The sequence below is a fragment of the Ranitomeya imitator genome, chromosome 9, assembly GCF_032444005.1.
Source record: "Ranitomeya imitator isolate aRanImi1 chromosome 9, aRanImi1.pri, whole genome shotgun sequence".
Lineage (NCBI taxonomy): Eukaryota > Metazoa > Chordata > Amphibia > Anura > Dendrobatidae > Ranitomeya > Ranitomeya imitator.
This window is the reverse complement of record NC_091290.1, coordinates 157,690,760-157,711,451: the sequence shown is the minus strand read 5'-3', so window position 1 is coordinate 157,711,451 and position 20,692 is coordinate 157,690,760. Positions and strand designations below refer to the sequence as shown.

Below are 20,692 nucleotides of genomic sequence, written 5' to 3'. Positions count from 1 at the left end.
CATCAACAAACTGGAGCAAGTTCAGATAAGAGCGACCAGAATGGTGACCGGTCTGCAAACCCATGCCCTATGAGGAACGGTTACAGGATTAGGGAATGTTTAGCTTGCAAAAAAAAAGACTGAGAGGAGACTTAATAGCTGTCTACAAATATCTCCAGGGCTGTCACATTGTAGAAGGATCATCATTATTCTCATTTGCACAAGGAAAGACTAGGAGCAATGGGATGAAAGTGAATGGAAGGAGACACAGATTAGATATTAGAAAAAACTATTTGACAGGGTGATCAATGAGTGGAACCGGAGACCACGAGAGGTGGTGAGTTCTCATTCCATGGAAGTCTTCACACGGAGGCTGGACAGACATCTGTCAGATGATTTAGTGAATCCTGCTGTGAGCAGAGGGGGTTGGACCAGATGACCCAGGAGGTCCCTTCCAACTCTATCATTCCATAATTCTAAAAGTTCGAAAATTTCGACATTGTCAAAATTTTCACTAAATGTCTGTTTTTTTGCACAAACAAACACAAGTCATATCACACAAATGTTACCACTAACATGAAGTACAATATGTCACGAGAAAACAGTCTCAGAATTACTGGGATCCTTTGAAGCGTTCCAGAGTTATGACAGGAAGGTGAAAACAGGCTTCAGGGTGAAGGGGTTAAAAGATCAACATCTGAGGACTCCTAATCTTTAATATTTTTCTATGTACTGGCTAAAATGGTACAAAAGATTTTCCACACCATATAAATGTATATGCCCGGAGGTCCCACCTCTGAGGGCCACACATTCGCATTTCCTTTTGTTGCACTATGCAAATCTCATAGACATCTCATTATTTAATTGTTAAATCATGTACATGGAGACCAATCAGTAATGTCCAGGTTGGTTCTTTATTCAATGTGTGTGATTTATTAGTAAGACTTCTCACAATGCTCAGCTTGGCTTACTTCTTGGAGACTTCCTTTCCAGTTACATGCTTGGGTGTTGAGGATCTAAGGTTTGTATTTACACACATAAGGATGAGCCAGGTTACAGTTAGCATCATTCCACATTAGAAAATCTGAAAAAGACAAGCGTGATGGACACATGAGGAACTCATGATACTACTGACCCTATTGTGCTTATGAAGATATAGCAGATCCATCAGAACATAGGAAGTGCTTACATCTAATGCAGAAGGCAGCTAACATGAAGATGCAAAATGTCCACAAACAAGAGGGAACAGGTTACACATCACACCCCATATCCAACATGGGAACTTGGGAGTTTCATGTAATATCACATGCACTTGTAGATCAGGGTTAGCCCCAGACTGCGGTCTGTATCTCCATAATCCTATGGACCGGTGTCTCTCTACAGTGCAGTACGTGGCTCGGGGGTCCTTCTACAGTACTGTCCATGGACCACTATACAGTGCGATCCTTGGTCTTTCTACAGTGCGGTCTGTGGACTGGGGTCACTGCACAATGTGGTCTAGGGATCCTTTACAAGTGCAGTCTGTAAAATAGGGTTCTGCTGCTGCAATGGCAATCATGGACCAGAGTCATTCTACAGTGCTGTTTGTTGTCCCTCTACAATGCAGTGTGTGGATTGAGTTAACTCTACAGTGCGGTCTGTGGAATGGGGTCACTCTAGAGTGCAATATGTTTTCTCTTTACAGCTCAGGCTGTGAACCAGGGTCCCTCTACATTTCGGACCTGGGTCACTCTACAGTAGACCTACAGAGCTTTCTAAAAGTATTCATATCACGTGAATTTTTTCATATTACACCCACAAACTTGAACGTTTTGGGGGGGATTTGATATGATACCAACACAAAGTAGCTCTATGAATTACCGTAAAATCAACTTTTATTGTAAAAATATAAAAAATTCTAGCAAAAGCAACTATATATATAAAATTGTCTAAGCTCCACTTCCGTCTATTTGACTGTCACGGAAATCCCACGTCACTGATTGGTCGCAGCCGGCTGGGCGCGACCAATCGGCGACAGGCACAGTCTGGCCGCGAATTGGCCCCGCCCTACTCCCCTCCAGTCAGTGTCCCCTCCATACTCCCCTCCAGTCAGCGCCCACATAGCGTTTTAGCAGTCCTTTAAACGGACTGCATTACACCTCGGCATAATGCGGTGTAACGCAGTCCGTTAACGCTGCAATTAACCCTGTAAGTGTGACCACAACTTTTTACTATTGATGCTGCCTATGCAGCATCAATAGTAAAAACATAAAATGTTAAAAATAATTTTAAAAAAATCATTACATTCTCACCTTCCGGCATCCACGGCAGCCTTTCCCGCTCTTCGCGACGCTCTGGTCTCAAGAATGCATTGCGGCAATGACACCAGATGGCCGCTATATCATCACAGGTTATTGCCACAAGGCATTACTGGGAACGGAGCGTCGCGAGGAGCATTGCTAAAGGCCTGGGCTGGATCCGGGGGCCGCTGGAAGGTGAGTATATTACTATTTTTGATTTTAATTCTTTTTTTTAACAGGGATATGGTGCCCACATTGCTATATACTACGTGGGCTGTGTTATATACTGCGTGGGCTGTGTTATATACTATGTCGCTGTGCAATATACTATGTGGCTGTGCAATATACTACGTGGCTGTGCTATATACTATGTGGCTGTGTTATATATTGCGTGGGCTGTGTTATATACTGCGTGGGCTAGGCTATATACTACGTGGGTTGTGCTATATACTACGTGTGTTGTGTTATATACTGCATGGGCTGTGTTATATACTGCTTGGGCTGTGCTATATACTGCGTGTGCCAGGCTATATACTACGTGTGTTGTGTTATATACTGCATGGGCTGTGTTATATACTGCTTGGGCTGTGCTATATACTACGTGGGCTGTGCTATATACTACGTGGTTGGGCAATATACTATGTGACTGGGCTATATACTAAGTGGCTGTGCAATATACTACGTGGGCTGTGCTATATACTACGTGGCTGTGCAATATACTACGTGACTGGGCAATATACTACGTGGTTGGGCAATATACTACGTGACTGGGCAATATACTACGTGGCTGGGCAATATACTATGTAGCTGGGCAATATACTACATAGCTGGGCAATATACTACGTGACTGGGCAATATACTACGTAGCTGGGCAATATACTACGTGACTGGGCAATATACTACGTGACTGGGCAATATACTATGTAGCTGGGCAATATACTACATAGCTGGGCAATATACTACGTGACTGGGCAATATACTACATAGCTGGGCAATATACTACATGACTGGGCAATATACTACGTAGCTGGGCAATATACTACGTGGCTGGGCAATATACTACGTAGCTGAGCAATATACTACGTGACTGGGCAATATACTACATAGCTGGGCAATATACTACGTGACTGGGCAATATACTACGTGACTGGGCAATATACTACGTGGCTGGGCAATATACTACGTAGCTGAGCAATATACTACGTGACTGGGCAATATACTACGTGGCTGGGCAAGATACTACGTAGCTGGGCAATACACTACGTAGCTGGGCAATATACTACGGGACTGGGCAATATACTACGTGGGTTGGGCAATATACTACGTGGCTGGGCAATATACTACGTGGGCTGGGCAATATACTACGTGACTGGGCAATATACTACATAGCTGGGCAATATACTACGTGACTGGGCAATATACTACGTGACTGGGCAATATACTACGTGGACTGGGCAATATACTACGTGGCTGGGCAATATACTACGTGACTGGGCAATATACTACGTGGCTGGGCAATATACTATGTGTCTGGGCAATATACTATGTGTCTGGGCAATACACTACGTGGGCTGGGCAATATACTACGTGGCTGGGCAATATACTACGTGGCTGGGCAATATACTACGTGGCTGGGCAATATACTACGTGACTGGCGAATATACTACGTGGACATGAATATTCTAGAATACCCGATGCGTTAGAATCGGGCCACCATCTAGTGTATAAGAAACAGTCTTTTTTTCCTTGAACCAACTGCCAAAATATGTGGCAAAATTAACTTGGCTGTCCACGTGATGCACCTCAACGCTTTTTCCCTTTAAGTTATTGGTTCATCAGGAGGCCACCTTGAAGGACGCTGTATGAAGAAGTGTTTGTCCTGCTCTGGGTGACAAACCTCAAATGACCAACACATCATCAGACCAAGTTTAAGAATGGAGTAGTCATTTGAAACACGTCCAGTTTCACCTCATTGCATCCCTTACCGCAGAATTGCCTATGCCTAAGCATACTGTAGTGTTGCCATATCTATTTTAATCAAGAAATACATTATTTGAGTTTATGGATTGAAGCTGGACTTACATGAAGATGTGTTTATCCTCCTCTGGTGTGAAAAGCCCCAAACGATCAACAGAAAATAGCGAGTATTTGTGAAGTGTAAAAGAAATTATACATGATTTTCTAATTATTTTTAAAACATAAATCGGAAAATTGTGAGGTGCATTTGTATTCAGCCCCCATAATCAGATCCCCTAAATAAAACCTTGATTGACCTATTGCCTCCAGAAGTAGTAAAATAATTAATACATTGCGTCCAACTGTGTGTGATTTCTTCTCAATATAACTACAGTTGTTCTGCGAAGGCCTCAGAGGTAACATAGTTAGTAAGGCCGAAAAAAGACATTTGTCCATCCAGTTCAGCCTATATTCCATGATAACAAATCCCCAGATCTACGTCCTTCTACAGAACCTAATAATTGTATGATACAATATTGTTCTGCTCCAGGAAGACATCCAGGCCTCTCTTGAACCCCTCGACTGAGTTCGCCATCACCACCTCCTCAGGCAAGCAATTCCAGATTCTCACTGCCCTAACAGTAAAGAATCCTCTTCTATGTTGGTGGAAAAACCTTCTCTCCTCCAGACGCAAAGAATGCCCCCTTGTGCTCGTCACCTTCCTTGGTATAAACAGATCCTCAGCGAGATATTTGTATTGTCCCCTTATATACTTATACATGGTTATTAGATCGCCCCTCAGTCGTCTTTTTTCTAGACTAAATAATCCTAATTTCGCTAATCTATCTGGGTATTGTAGTTCTCCCATCCCCTTTATTAATTTTGTTGCCCTCCTTTGTACTCTCTCTAGTTCCATTATATCCTTCCTGAGCACCGGTGCCCAAAACTGGACACAGTACTCCATGTGCGGTCTAACTAGGGATTTGTACAGAGGCAGTATAATGCTCTCATCATGTGTATCCAGACCTCTTTTAATGCACCCCATGATCCTGTTTGCCTTGGCAGCTGCTGCCTGGCACTGGCTGCTCCAGGTAAGTTTATCATTAACTAGGATCCCCAAGTCCTTCTCCCTGTCAGATTTACCCAGTGGTTTCCCGTTCAGTGTGTAATGGTGATATTGATTCCTTCTTCCCATGTGTATAACCTTACATTTATCATTGTTAAACCTCATCTGCCACCTTTCAGCCCAAGTTTCCAATTTATCCAGATCCATCTGTAGCAGAATACTATCTTCTCTTGTATTAACTGCTTTACATAGTTTTGTATCATCTGCAAATATCGATATTTTACTGTGTAAACCTTCTACCAGATCATTAATGAATATGTTGAAGAGAACAGGTCCCAATACTGACCCCTGCGGTACCCCACCGGTCACAGCGACCCAGTTAGAGACTATACCATTTATAACCACCCTCTGCTTTCTATCACTAAGCCAGTTACTAACCCATTTACACACATTTTCCCCCAGACCAAGCATTCTCATTTTGTGTACCAACCTCTTGTGCGGCACGGTATCAAACGCTTTGGAAAAATCGAGATATACCACGTCCAATGACTCACCGTGGTCCAGCCTATAGCTTACCTCTTCATAAAAACTGATTAGATTGGTTTGACAGGAGCGATTTTTCATAAACCCATGCTGATATGGAGTTAAACAGTTATTCTCATTGAGATAATCCAGAATAACATCCCTCAGAAACCCTTCAAATATTTTACCAACAATAGAGGTTAGACTTACTGGCCTATAATTTCCAGGTTCACTTTTAGAGCCCTTTTTGAATATTGGCACCACATTTGCTATGCGCCAATCCTGCGGAACAGACCCTGTCGCTATAGAGTCCCTAAAAATAAGAATTAATGGTTTATCTATTACATTACTTAGTTCTCTTAGTACTCGTGGGTGTATGCCATCCGGACCCGGAGATTTATCTATTTTAATCTTATTTAGCCGGTTTCGCACCTCTTCTTGGGTTAGATTGGTGACCCTTAATATAGGGTTTTCATTGTTTCTTGGGATTTCACCTAGCATTTCATTTTCCACCGTGAATACCGTGGAGAAGAAGGTGTTTAATATGTTAGCTTTTTCCTCGTCATCTACAACCATTCTTTCCTCACTATTTTCTAAGGGGCCTACATTTTCAGTTTTTATTCTTTTACTATTGATATAGTTGAAGAACAGTTTGGGATTAGTTTTACTCTCCTTAGCAATGTGCTTCTCTGTTTCCTTTTTGGCAGCTTTAATTAGTTTTTTAGATAAAGTATTTTTCTCCCTATAGTTTTTTAGAGCTTCAATGGTGCCATCCTGCTTTAGTAGTGCAAATGCTTTCTTTTTACTGTTAATTGCCTGTCTTACTTCTTTGTTTAGCCACATTGGGTTTTTCCTATTTCTAGTCCTTTTATTCCCACAAGGTATAAACCGCTTACACTGCCTATTTAGGATGTTCTTAAACATTTCCCATTTATTATCTGTATTCTTAGTTCTGAGGATATTGTCCCAGTCTACCAGATTAAGGGCATCTCTAAGCTGGTCAAACTTTGCCTTCCTAACGTTCAGTGTTTTTGTGACTCCCTGACAAGTCCCCCTAGTGAAAGACAGGTGAAACTGTACAATATTGTGGTCGCTATTTCCTAGATGCCCGACCACCTGCAGATTTGTTATTCTGTCAGGTCTATTAGATAGTATTAGGTCTAAAAGTGCTGCTCCTCTGGTTGGATTCTGCACCAATTGTGAAAGATAATTTTTCTTGGTTATTAGCAGAAACCTGTTGCCTTTATGGGTTTCACAGGTTTCTGTTTCCCAGTTAATATCCGGGTAGTTAAAGTCCCCCATAACCAGGACCTCATTATGGGTTGCAGCTTCATCTATCTGCTTTAGAAGTAGACTTTCCATGGTTTCTGTTATATTTGGGGGTTTGTAACAGACCCCAATGAGAATTTTGTTACCATTTTTCCCTCCATGAATTTCGACCCATATGGACTCGACATCCTCATTTCCTTCGCTAATATCCTCCCTTAAAGTGGACTTTAGACAAGACTTTACATAGAGACAAACCCCTCCTCCTCTCCGATTTTTACGATCCTTTCTAAACAGACTGTAACCCTGTAAGTTAACTGCCCAGTCATAGCTTTCATCTAACCATGTCTCGGTTATTCCCACTATGTCAAAGTTACCTGTAGATATTTCTGCTTCTAGTTCTTCCATCTTGTTTGTCAGGCTTCTGGCGTTTGCGAGCATGCAGTTTAGAGGATTTTGTTTTGTTCCAATCTCCTCGCTGTGGATTGTTTTAGAAATGTTCTTACCTCCCTTCTGAGTATGTTTTTCTGGATCTTCTTTGTTCAAGTCTAATGTTTTTCTTCCCGTCCCCTCTTCTTCTAGTTTAACGCCCTCCTGATGAGTGTAGCGAGTCTTCTGGCGAATGTGTGTTTCCCAGGTTTGTTGAGGTGTAGTCCGTCTCTGGCGAGGAGTCCATCGTACAAGTAATTCACACCGTGGTCCAGGAATCCGAATCCTTGTTGTCTGCACCATCGTCTTAGCCAGTTGTTTGCATCAAGGATCCTGTTCCATCTCCTGGTGCCATGCCCGTCTACTGGAAGGATAGAAGAAAAAACTACCTGTGCATCCAGTTCCTTTACTTTCTTCCCCAACTCTTCAAAGTCTTTGCAGATTGTCGGTAGGTCCTTCCTTGCCGTGTCATTGGTGCCAACATGTATCAGAAGAAATGGGTGGACGTCCTTGGAGTTGAAGAGCTTTGGTATCCTATCGGTCACATCCTTGATCATCGCACCTGGAAGGCAGCATACTTCTCTTGCAGTTATGTCCGGTCTGCAGATGGCTGCTTCTGTGCCTCTCAGTAGTGAGTCTCCCACCACCACCACTCTTCGTTGCTTCTTGGCTGTACTTTTTGCTGTCACTTGTTGCTGTGTGCCCTTTTCTTATTTGCTTGCTGGTATTGCTTCATCCTTAGGTGTGCCATCTTCATCCTCTACAAAGATTTGATATCGGTTCTTCAGTTGTGTGATTGGTGATTTCTCCATGGTCTTCTTGCTTCTTTTGGTCACATGCTTCCACTCATCTGCTTTTGGAGGTTCTCTGACACTTTTTTCACCTTCTGTGACCAGTAGAGATGCTTCTGTTCTGTCTAGAAAGTCTTCATTCTCTTTGATGAGTTTCAAAGTTGCTATTCTTTCTTCCAGACCCCGCACCTTTTCTTCTAAAAGGGCCACTAGTCTACACTTCTGACAGGTGAAATTGGATTCTTCTTCTGGTCGATCTGTGAACATGTAGCACATGCTGCAGCTGACCATGTAGGTTGTCACATCTGCCATGTTGCTCCTAGATCCTGCTGACTTGCTGTGTGCTTTCCTTCTTGTGTAATCTACTCAGCCAAGCTCTCTTGCATTAATGTCCTACAGGCAAAAATTTGCGCGCCGTAAGGCGCGCGGTTTGGTGATTCTTTCCAAGCAGCTGGTCCCGGCTGTACCCAACGATCTTCTAGCTTAGGGAGACTCTTCGCTTTTCCCAGAAGGCACCTGGAATATGCAAATTAGCCTCCTCAAGCTTGAATCCCTGGTTTGGTGATCCTTTCCAAGCAGCTGGTCCCGGCTGTACCCAACGATCTTCTAGCTTAGGGAGACTCTTTGCTTTTCCCAGAAGGCACCTGGAATATGCAAATTAGCCTCCTCAAGCTTGAATCCCTGGTTTGAGAACATTAGGAATCAAACAGCATCACAAGAACCAATGAACACACCAGACAAGTCAGGGATAACGCTGTGGAGAAGAGTAAAGCAGGGTCAGATTATAAAAAATAGCCCAAGCTCTGAACATCTCATGGAGCACTGTTCAATCCATCATCCACAAATGGAAGGAGTATGGCACAACTGCAAACCTACCAAGCCATGGCCGTCCACCTAACCTGACATCCCAAGCAAGGCGAGCACTAATTAGAGAAGCAGCCGAGAGGCCTATGGTCACTGGAGGAGCTGAAGATCTACAGCTCGGGGGAAAAGTATTTGTCCCCAGGACGACTATTAGGCTGCCGTCACACTCGCAGTATTTGGTCAGTATTTTACATCAGTATTTGTAGCCAAAACCATGAGTGGGACAATTAGAGGAAAAGTATAATAGAAACATATGCACCACTTCTGCATTTATCACCCACTCCTGGTTTTGGCTTCCAAATACTGATGTAAAATACTGACCAAATACTGCTAGTGTGACGGCAACCTTGGTCGTATACTCCACAAGTCCGGCCTTTAAGGCCTTTTAGTATGAAATCACACTTTAGTATGTTTAATAACATTTTAAAAGAAATTTTGCATATATTATAATTATATTTATAGTGTTTTTAGAAAGGAAAAATACTTTTGAGTGAAACATTTGTGTGTAAAAAATTTTTGTGTGAAATATTTTATTTTATTTTTTTGTGTATGAAAAAAAACTTATTTATATCAAAATTTATTTGGTATATGAATTATGTTAGATTCCTCAAAGTGCAAAGTCCTGCATATCTGAGAATTTGGGTGTGTCTGAAAAATTCAGCCCCCACCCACATTGACCTGCAGGAATATCTGCTATAAAATGTGCTCAGATAGACCTGTTTATATGCATGACATTATACCTGAGGAAGACTCTAAGAAGTCAAAACCGGTTGCGTTCTAGTTTGAAATAAAAATCATCCTTGAATCAGAATATCGAGTTCCAACATCATCCTTCAGGAGCGCATATTGCTGGGATAAATATTTACACAGTGTTATGGCCTGCGAAAGCACGGTCCAGTGCGCTCATCAGTTCCCAGATCTCTGCAGCAAACTGAATGGAAAGAGGAATGGAGTGATCCATGGTTTGGATCTATACGCAGTATATCAAGACACCACTCGAGCAGAAGGAGCAGCTCAGGCACATTTGTGTCAGCATCTCCCACTTAGGCCTCTTTCACACTTGCGTCAGTACGGGTCCGTCGCTAAGCGTCGGCGCGACGTACCGACGCACGTTGTGAAAATTCGGCACAACGTGGGCAGCGGATGCAGTTTTTCAACGCATCCGCTGCCCATTGTAAAGACCTCCGGGGAGGAGGGGGCGGAGTTCTGGCCGCGCATGCGCGGTAGGAAATGGCGGACCTGACGTACGAAAAAACGTTCCCTTGAACGTTTTTTCGTGCCGATGGTCCGCCAAAACACAACGCATCCAGTGCACAATGGACGCGATGCATACGTCGCGATCCATCGGCAATACAAGTCTATGAGCAAAAAATGCATCCTGTGGGCACATTTGCAGGATCTGTTTTTTTCCCAAACACGACGCATTGCGACGGATTCAAAACGACGCAAGTGTGAAAGAGGCCTTAGCCACCAACGCTGGCTCCTGCAGCAACTCTAGGGAAACTGCCTGATCTGCAGGCACAGCTGCGCCACCAACAGACTTGTTTCCAAACCCTCTAAAAATTCTCCTTGCCTGGATAAATATATCTCAGCATTTCCACTGTATCACCAACGCCGGCCAGCACAGTAACTCCATTCAAACACGGACGTGTCTTTTTTTCAGAACCAAATACCAATGATTTTATGTATACACCCTCATATTTATCTATCTCAACGATACTACATGTTCAAATTCTAGAAAAGAACCTACGAAAGGCGACATTGTGATCAAGGCCATTGTGCAGTGCCCCAGAGTCCTGGTCGTTGCAGTAATGTTATTCTTCCACCAGTGGAGTGATGTTACGTCTGAAGGCAATGAAGGAGATCTTCTGTCCAGGTATCACAACCACAAAACACACTTCACACTCCAGTCCGCCAGGGGGGCCATGCTTCTTTCTATTAGGGCACTTCTCACACTTAGGTAAAACTGGTGGGCTGGTTAGGAAGTGAGAACGAAGCTGACTAGAGGGAGTAGAAGATAGTCAGTGAGTCCCGACCGAGTTTGGCAGAAGCTGGATGGAGTGGGTTCCAGCCAGCTCCAGACTGCGGCCTGCGGAAGTCGAGGGTACAAGGAGCTGCACCTGCATCCCATACGGCAGCATTCCAAGGAAGAGACATTGAAAGGAATTGTGTTGCAGTGAGTGAGAAACGAAGTCATAGCAACAGGAGAGGAATATCAGCGGGAGACCAGCTAGAAGCAGGCTGCCTCCTTCTGAAGCGCAGTACCAGTAGCCAGAACACAGAGGGAGTAAGGATCTTTATGCCGTTACTTCAGAGACTGGCAGGACAGTTGATTCCACGTTGGCTGCCCGACCATATACCCAGGAGGCAGGGTGGCAACTTGTGGGGGCTGGGGCGTCTCTAGGGTCCCTATAAAAAGCCTCAAGCCACCAGTCATACAAGTTTGTCCTATCCATCAGGGGGACAGAGAGAAAGAGACTTAACATCTACAATAGTTGTGAGGACCTCACCGAGTTGCTCAGCAGAGAGGGACTACAAACCCCAGGCGCTAGAGGAAGGCTATTGAATTCCACCTGGATAAGGGGACTCTGGATTTGCCTTCAGACCGGCCGGACTCTGCCTACCCTGTGGTCCCTACTCTGGACTGTGGATGCTGAAGCCTTCAGTAAAGGTAAAGAGACTGCAACCTTGAGTCCTCGTTAGTCACTGTGCCTTACATCATCCACTATCCACCATCTACACTCTGGGAAGCCCTGGGGACATACTTGACCTGTGGGAAGGTATACCATCTAGCTGCTATAACATCACCCCAGCGGACCCCTAAGCAGCGTCGGTCATCCTGACCGAAGACCACAGGTGGTGTCACAAACATTATCCCTTTAAAAACCTTTCCCTCATTTTCAACGGACGTCCCCCTTGGGCCACGGACCGGGTCAGCCACTGTGACATCCCCACTGAGTACAGAAGAAGGGCCCGGATCCGAGTACCCCATTGCCCTACAGGGGGGGGCGATCCACTTGATTAACCGAAATGTTAATTTTTTTATCCTGTCGCCTCACTCTTCACCAATAAATTATTCATTTGAAGCAAACCTCCTGTACGAGTGCAGTGATTATATATTTTACTATCGATGGGACTACTGGCTCCGTTCACTAGCACCGTCACCTCCACAGAAGTCGAGTGCTAGCCTTCTTCTTCTTATACACATCATATAGTCACACATAAACGCACATCATACATGTCCTTAGTACACACAAAGCGGTTTATACCTTGTGGGAATAAAAGGACAAGAAATAGGAAAAACCCAATGTGGCTAAACAAAGAACTAAGAGGGGCAATTAACAGTAGAAAGAAAGCATTTGCACTACTAAAGCAGGATGGCACCGCTGAAGCTCTAAAAACCATAGGGAGAAAAATACTTTATCTAAAAAACTAATTAAAGCTGCCAAAAAGGACACTGAGAAGCACATTGCTAAGGAGAGTAAAACTAATCCCAAACTGTTCTTCAACTATATCAATAGTAAAAGAATCATAAGTGAAAGTGTAGGAAAGAGTGGTTGTAGATGACGAGGAAAAAGCTAATATATTAAACACCTTCTTCTCCACAGTGGAAAATGAAATGCTAGGTGAAGTGCCGAGAGACAAAGAAAACCCTATATTAAGGGTCACCAATCTAACCCAAGAAGAGGTGCGAAACCGGCTAAATATGAATAAAATAGATAAATCTCCGGGTCCGGATGGCATACACCCACGAGTACTAAGAGAACTAAGTAATGTAATAGATAAACCATTATTTCTTATATTTATTATTATTATTTATTTATATAGCACCATTAATTCCATGGTGCTGTACATGTGAAAGGGTTACATACAGGGTTATAGATGTCGTTTACAGTACATAAATTTACAGTGACAGACTGGTACAGAGGGGAGAGGACCGTGTAAATGCGGACTTAAATTCTTCTTATGGACGGGGTCTGTTCCACAGGACTGGCGCATAGCAAATGTGGTACCAATATTCACAAAGGGCTCTAAAAGTGACCCTGGAAATTTTAGGCCAGTAAGTCTAACCTCTATTGTTGGTAAAATATTTGAAGGGTTTCTGAGGGATGTTATTCTGGATTATCTCAATGAGTATAAGGCTGCCGTCATACTAGCAGTATTTGGTCAGTATTTTACATCAGTATTTGTAAGCCAAAACCAGGAGTGGATGATAAATGCAGAAGTGGTGCATATGTTTCTATTATACTTTTCCTCTAATTGTTCCACCCCTGGTTTTGGCTTACAAATACTGATGTAAAATACTGACCAAATACTGATAGTGTGACGGCAGCCTAACTGTGTAACTCCATATCAGCATGGGTTTATGAGGAATCGCTTCTGTTAAACCAATCTAATCAGTTTTTATGAAGAGGTAAGCTATAGACTGGACCAAGGTGAGTAATTGGACGTGGTATATCTTGATTTTTCCAAAGCATTTGATACCGTGTCACACAAGAGGTTGGTACACAAAATGAGAATGCTGGGTCTGGGGGAAAATGTGTGTAAATGGGTAAGTAACTGGCTCAGTGATAGAAAGCAGAGGGTGGTTATAAATGGTATATTCTTGGTATATATACAATATGGTATATTGCCTCATTTTTCAAGCAGAAGATTGATGGCATCAGAGACAGTTTCGGTCAACAACCTCCAGAGCCCTTCCTCCCGACTTCCCAGCCCTCCACCTCCAAAACCAACTTCTCCACCATTACAGAAGATCGACTCTCCACTCTACTCTCAAGATCGCATCTCACCACCTGTGCACTTGACCCACTCCCATCCCACTTCATCCCAAACCTCACCACAGTCTTCATCCCAACCCTAACCCATCTCTTCAACCTATCAATAACAACTGGTGTTTTCCCCTCAAGCTTTAAACATGCCTCCATCACACCTATCCTCAAAAAGCCTTCTCTTGACCCATCCTCTGTATCTAGCTATCGCCCTATATCACTTCTCCCTTATGCCTCCAAACTACTGGAACAACACGTTTACCTTGAACTGTCCTCCCATCTCTCTTCTTGCTCCCTCTTCGACCACTTACAATCTGGCTTCTGGTCACACCATTCCACTGAAACTGCCCTAACCAAGGTCACCAATGACCTCTTAACCACCAAGAGCAAGCGACACTACTCTGTCCTCCTCCTCCTCCTGGACCTGTCGGCTGCCTTTGACACAGTGGACCATTCCCTATTATTACAGACCCTCTCATCCCTTGGCATCACAGACTTGGCCCTATCCTGGATCTCATCATACCTAACAGACCGGACATTCAGCGTCTCCCACTCACACACCACCTCCTCACCGCGCCCCCTATCTGTCAGAGTCCCACAAGGTTCAGTTCTAGGACCCCTGCTCTTCTCCATTTACACCTTTGGCCTGGGACAGCTCATAGAATCTCATGGCTTTCAGTATCATCTCTATGCTGATGACACACAGATCTACATCTCTTGACCAGATATCACCTCCCTACTAACCAGAATCCCTCAATGTCTGTCCGCTGTTTCATCCTTCTTCACCGCTAGATTTCTCAAACTTAACATGGACAAAACAGAATTCATCATCTTTCCCCCATCTCACGCGACCCCCCCCCCCATGACACTATCCATTACAGTAAATGGCTGCCCACTCTCCCCAGTCCCACAAGCTCGCTGCCTCGGGGTAATCCTTGACGCTGATTTCTCTTTTAAACCACATATCCAAGCCCTTTGCACTTCCTGCCAACTTCAACTCAAAAATATTTCACGAATCCGTTCATTCCTCAACCAAGAATCTGCAAAAACCCTAGTCCATGCCCTCATCATCTCTCGCCTTGACTACTGCAACCTCCTGCTCTGTGGCCTCCCCTCTAACACTCTCGCACCCCTCCAATCTATTCTAAACTCTGCTGCCCGACTAATCCACCTGTCCCCCCGCTATTCCCCGGCCTCTCCCCTCTGTCAATCCCTTCACTGGCTCCCCATTGCCCAGAGACTCCACTACAAAACCCTAACCATGACGTACAAAGCCATCCACAACCTGTCTCCTCCATACATCTGTGACCTCATCTCCAGGTACTTACCTACACGCAACCTCCGATCCTCACAAGATCTCCTTCTCCACTCCCCTCTTATCTCCTCTTCCCACAATCGTATACAAGATTTCTCTCGCGCATCACCCCTTGTCAGGAATCCCCTGACCGCTGCCACCAATTTGTCACAATTCACACCGTGACCGTCACCCCTACGTCACGGGTCGGGGTGGCTTTGGGCCAACAGACGGCTATCACATGTGCAGGGGGTTTTATCTTAGTTATCCCTCCACTGCTAACAATGTGATGAGAAAACACACACAAGGCTATTGACCTCTTAGTTTACAGCAGGGGTTTATTCTAGGTATCCCACTGCTTTCAATATACCACAAACTGCAGGGATTTATGTATATCCCGCTTACAGTTCCACTTAACACTTGCAGCTCTCTGGCGCCCCCTTACTCTCATGTCAGATTAGGTACTGCACCCTGGGTAACTAGTCGTCAGAAAGACTGCCTGCTATGTTCTGGCTATTGGGCACGCTGCAGCGACGCGATAAACTACTCCCACTCAGGCAGGAACAATAATTATCAACGCCGCAGTCGCTTCAGCATAACCCAAAAGTCAGCACACTCTCGCTGCCACCAGCTTCGATTAAACGGGTCCGAAGCTAACCCAACACAACAGTAGCATATTTCCCTTCAGAAGACTTAGGGTACGGTTTAGAACAGGAGAACGAACTAATATTAAATATTATATTCCATAAAAATTAGGCAGTGCTTTATCAAAAATATTTTATAAAGATGTTACAAATGAGACAATTGCAAATATGTGCACGGGTAATTATAACATAAAGGGAATAAAGGAGAAAAGATAACACTCACATGTTCAAAGCATGGCAGGCACCCAGGCTAGTGCAGTTTTCCATACGTCCCAGCTCATGGGATGTGCTCAGCTCTTCCAGGAAAATAGGACAAAGAAAAAGCTGGGGATGTGTGCAGACAGTTATAGCTAAGCCTGTAACATCCCAGAAAGGGGTTGGATCACCTCGTCCCTCCTACCTCTTCAGTTAACTCATTTTATTCTAATCTATATCTAATTTCTATAACTCCGCTACAAAACATGTCATAGTCCTAACAAACCCATCATTCATCTCGGATTAACGTGAGCATTCTAATGAGATCAAATATGTCCTATCTTGGATACATATTTAAAGAGACATCCCTACTTCTTTACCAGATGGAGTTAGAGGCCCGAGTTTCAAGGGATGAGTAGATACACCGAGTGGGAATACGAATATATATTTTCGTGTTCTTAACGTAAACATTGTGCATAATATCGTACAAAAACCAAACAAAGAATCTTTCATGGATCCTAGAAACTTCTAGACACTTCTCTGCTAGAGGAAGATTTGAGCCTAGTCGTAAATACCTCTCAGCCATAAAACTCCCCAGTACATTGGCAAAGCAGCTCTTGGCTGAATGAAAGGGAAGGGGGGCTTGGGAGTTGAAAGCCAGGAATTTGAAGCTACAAACTGTTGCAGCATCACTCCAAGAAGGGGGGCTTAGCCCACGCAGGCTAGCAAGAGAACTACTTATGATAATTCATACCATATCGTGACAGCCCTATTCTGGAACCCTCTACCACAACACATCAGACTCTCACCTACCATCGAAACCTTCAAAAAGAACCTGAAGACCCACCTCTTCCGACAAGCCTACAACCTGCAGTAACCACTGATCGACCAAACCGCTGCACGACCAGCTCTACCCTTGCCTACTGTATACTCACCCATCCCTTGTAGATTGTGAGCCCTCGCGAGCAGGGTCCTCTCTCCTCCTGTATCCTCACCCATCCCTTGTAGATTGTGAGCCCTCGCGGGCAGGGTCCTCCCTCCTCCTGTATCCTCACCCTTCCCTTGTAGATTGTGAGCCCTCGCAGGCAGGGTCCTCACTCCTCCTGTATCCTCACCCATCCCTTGTAGATTGTGAGCCCTCGCGGGCAGGGTCTTCTCTCCTCCTGTATCCCCACCCATCTCTTGTAGATTGTGAGCCTTCGCGGGCAGGGTCCTCTCTCCTCCTGTATCCTCACCCATCCCTTGTAGATTGTGAGCCCTCGCGGGCAGGGTCCTCTCTCCTCCTGTATCCCCACCCATCTCTTGTAGATTGTGAGCCTTCGCGGGCAGGGTCCTCTCTCCTCCTGTACCAGTTATGACTTGTATTGTTCAAGATTATTGTACTTGTTTTTATTATGTATACCCCTCCTCACATGTAAAGTGCCATGGAATAAAGAGCGCTATAACAATAAATAATAATAATATTCTCTAACTGGGTCGCTGTGATCAGTGGGGTACCGCAGGGGTCGGTGTTTGGACCTGTTCTCTTCAACATATTTATCAACAATCTGGTAGAAGGTTTAGGCTGTGTGCACACGTTCTGGATTTTTCGCATTTTTTTCGCTATAAAAACGTGATAAAACCGCGAAAAAAAACACCTCCATTAAGCATCCTATTAATAGAATGCAATCAGCAATTTTTGTGCACATGTTGCGTTTTTTTCCGCAAAAAAAAAATAATCGTGTAAAAAACGCAGCATGTTCATTAATTTTGTGGATTGTTTGCGGATTTCCCGCTATTTAATGCGTTGTGAAGCTACTGGAAAAAAACGCAAAAAATCCGCACAAAAAAACGCGCTAAAAATGTGAGAAAAACGCTATAAAAATGCATGCGGATTTCCTGCGGAAAAGTCAAATTTTGTTCAGGAAATTTCAGCAAAGAATCCTGACGTGTGCACATAGACTATCACAGTAAAATATCAATATTTGCAGATGATGCACAACTATGAAAAGCAGTCAATACAAGAGAAGATAGTATTCTGCTACAGATGGATCTGGATAAGTTGGAAACTTGGAGATCCTAGTTAATGATAAGCGTACCTGGAGCAGCCAGTGCCAGGCAGGGGCTGCCAAGGCAAACAGGATCATGGGGTGCATTAAAAGAGGTCTGGATACACATGATGAGAACATTATACTGCCTCTGTACAAATCCCTAGTTAGACCGCACATGGAGTACTGTGTCCAGTTTTGGGCACCGATGCTCAGGAAGGATATAATGGAACTAGAGCGAGTACAAAGGAGGGCAACAAAATTAATAAAGGGGATGGGTGAACTACAATACTCAGAGAGATTAGCAAAATTAGGATTATTTAGTCTAGAAAAAAGACGACCGAGGGGTGATCTACTAACCATGTATAAGTATATAAGGGGACAATACAAATATCTCGCTGAGGATCTGTTTATACCAAGGAAGGTGACGGGCACAAGGGGGCATTCTCTGCGTCTGGAGGAGAGAAGGTTTTTCCACCAACATAGAAGAGGATTCTTTACTGTTAGGGCAGTGAGAATCTGGAATTCCTCGCCTGAGGAGGAGGTGATGGCGAACTCAGTCGAGTTCAAGAGAGGCCTGGATGTCTTCGTGGAGCAGAACAATATTGTATCATACAATTATTAGGTTCTGTAGAAGGACGTAGATCTGGGGATTTATTATGATGGAATATAGGCTGAACTGGATGGACAAATGTCTTTTTTAGGCCTTGCTAACTATGTTACTATGTTATATAACAGATGCACAGCAGGTACAAATCATATACACAGAACATGCATGCAGGACAAGTGTATATACACACACTTCAGTATACTCAAAACATATCTAAACACACAAGCAGACACAGCCCCCACACACACACACAACTCCCACACACGCAGACACAACCCACAAACAGACAGAACCCACACCGACACACACACACAATACACCACAGAGAGACACAACCCACACACGTACACAACCCACACACAGACACACAACCCACACAGAGAGAAACAACCCATACACATACACAACCCATACACACACAACTCACATATAGAAATACAACCCACACACACACAACCCACAGACACCCAACCTCCCCCCCACACACAGACACATGGAGACACACACTCATCTGTGCTACAGGGGTGAGGGCTGGTGTACATGTGCAGCTTCCACTGCTCACAGCAGCTGAGCCCCACACCCACTCTCTGTGCTGGGACTGCCCAGCAGGAGATCTGTCGCCTTGTCGATTGGAGCTGCTTCTCCTCTGTATCTTCAAGCACAGGTGACTGCTCTGATCTTATTTCCTGGCTCTCACCTCTTCCCTTCAAAGACGCGCCATGCCGTAGGACAGGAGCACTGGCTAATCAGCTTTTCTGTCAGTGATGTGAGAGCGTTCATTGGCGAGCGTTCTTCTCCTGCAGGAAGACACCTCCCCTCTCTGAGTTGCTGAACCCGGAGGGTAAAAGCTGCCGCACACCCATAATCATTTAAGTGCATATTCCCCCAGTATGAAGTGGGCAGCGGCACAGCAGGAGACAGCAGAATGTCAGGGAGAGAAGAGCGGCCAAATGCCGGCACAAGCCGGCATCTGAAAAAATGGCCCCCTGCAGATGCTGCCCCCCTTTTTATCAGCAGGTGGCGCCGCCTGAGGCAACCGACTCAAGTTGCCTCATGATAGGTGCGCCCCTGAGGGTATGCCATAAAGAGAAGGAAGAGACAAAGGCGTAGTCAGGTAACATTCTGAGGTCAGAGTACTGGGAGAATAGCGGATCAGGGCTGAAGGGGTAAACATATGGTTGGACAGAATGAGGTCCAAGGTCAGGCAGTGAAAGATGTACTAACAGAATGCAAGGGGCCGAGAGACAAACCACAAAGTAGCTGAATGTTCATCTGGCAGAGGTCTGGAAGTAACAGCACAGTTATCTAAGTAAGTAGCACGGCAATCACCTGGGATAATTAACACCTGGAGAAAGCCAGAGCCTCCCAGTCTCAGGTTTTACAGCCATCAATCAATATAGTGAAAGTTCAGCAAGCCCCTCCACCAGACTGGCCAACTGAGCTGTCAATCAAAATACTGCATTCCAGACACACTGAGGGGTGGAACCATGATACTATCTCCGTATATTTTTGTATATATGTGTTTATCTGTGTATATACAATATATATCTACCATCAGAAGAAAACTCTACCAGCTCCACCGCCAGTCTATGTTTGGATACAATCCTTTGATTTAACCATTGGCTCTCATGGTTCCACATTGCTTATGGCTGGAAGTGTTCGGTGTCATTCTTGAATTGTCACCATCTATTCACATGTAATTGCTGATATTTGGTTAGCAGCCATCAATTATGGACTACCTTTGCTTGAGTACCTCACATTTCGTGCTCTCTGGTACCTCTGAGGAGTGTGATTTTTGGGTTATAATCTCTTGCAAGTGTGACTGTATTGCACAACACAACTGAATTGTAGTAATTTATCGTCAGCCTCCCACATCTGTACTTTTTTATGTGTTTTAATGTGGTAGGGTGTTTATTTGTGTTGTTTGTGAGCATTGTGTTCAGTTTGGGATTTTTGAAGGTTATTGTTCGACAAAAATATTTGATGGGGAATTGTGCA

General features: G+C 44.3%; 1 protein-coding gene across 3 annotated transcripts in view; it reads right to left on the bottom strand.

Moving 5' to 3' along the window:
* Window positions 1-874: 874 nt before the first annotated feature.
* The window catches only part of REG4 (regenerating family member 4), a 77,957-nt gene continuing 58,139 nt past the window's right edge, over window positions 875-20,692 (bottom strand). For all 3 annotated transcript variants that reach the window (XM_069739681.1, XM_069739682.1, XM_069739680.1), the window contains exon 6: window positions 875-1,063. In XM_069739681.1, coding sequence (XP_069595782.1) covers window positions 996-1,063 — 68 coding nt within the window. In that variant the 3' untranslated portion in view covers window positions 875-995. The remainder of the gene's footprint in view (window positions 1,064-20,692) is intronic.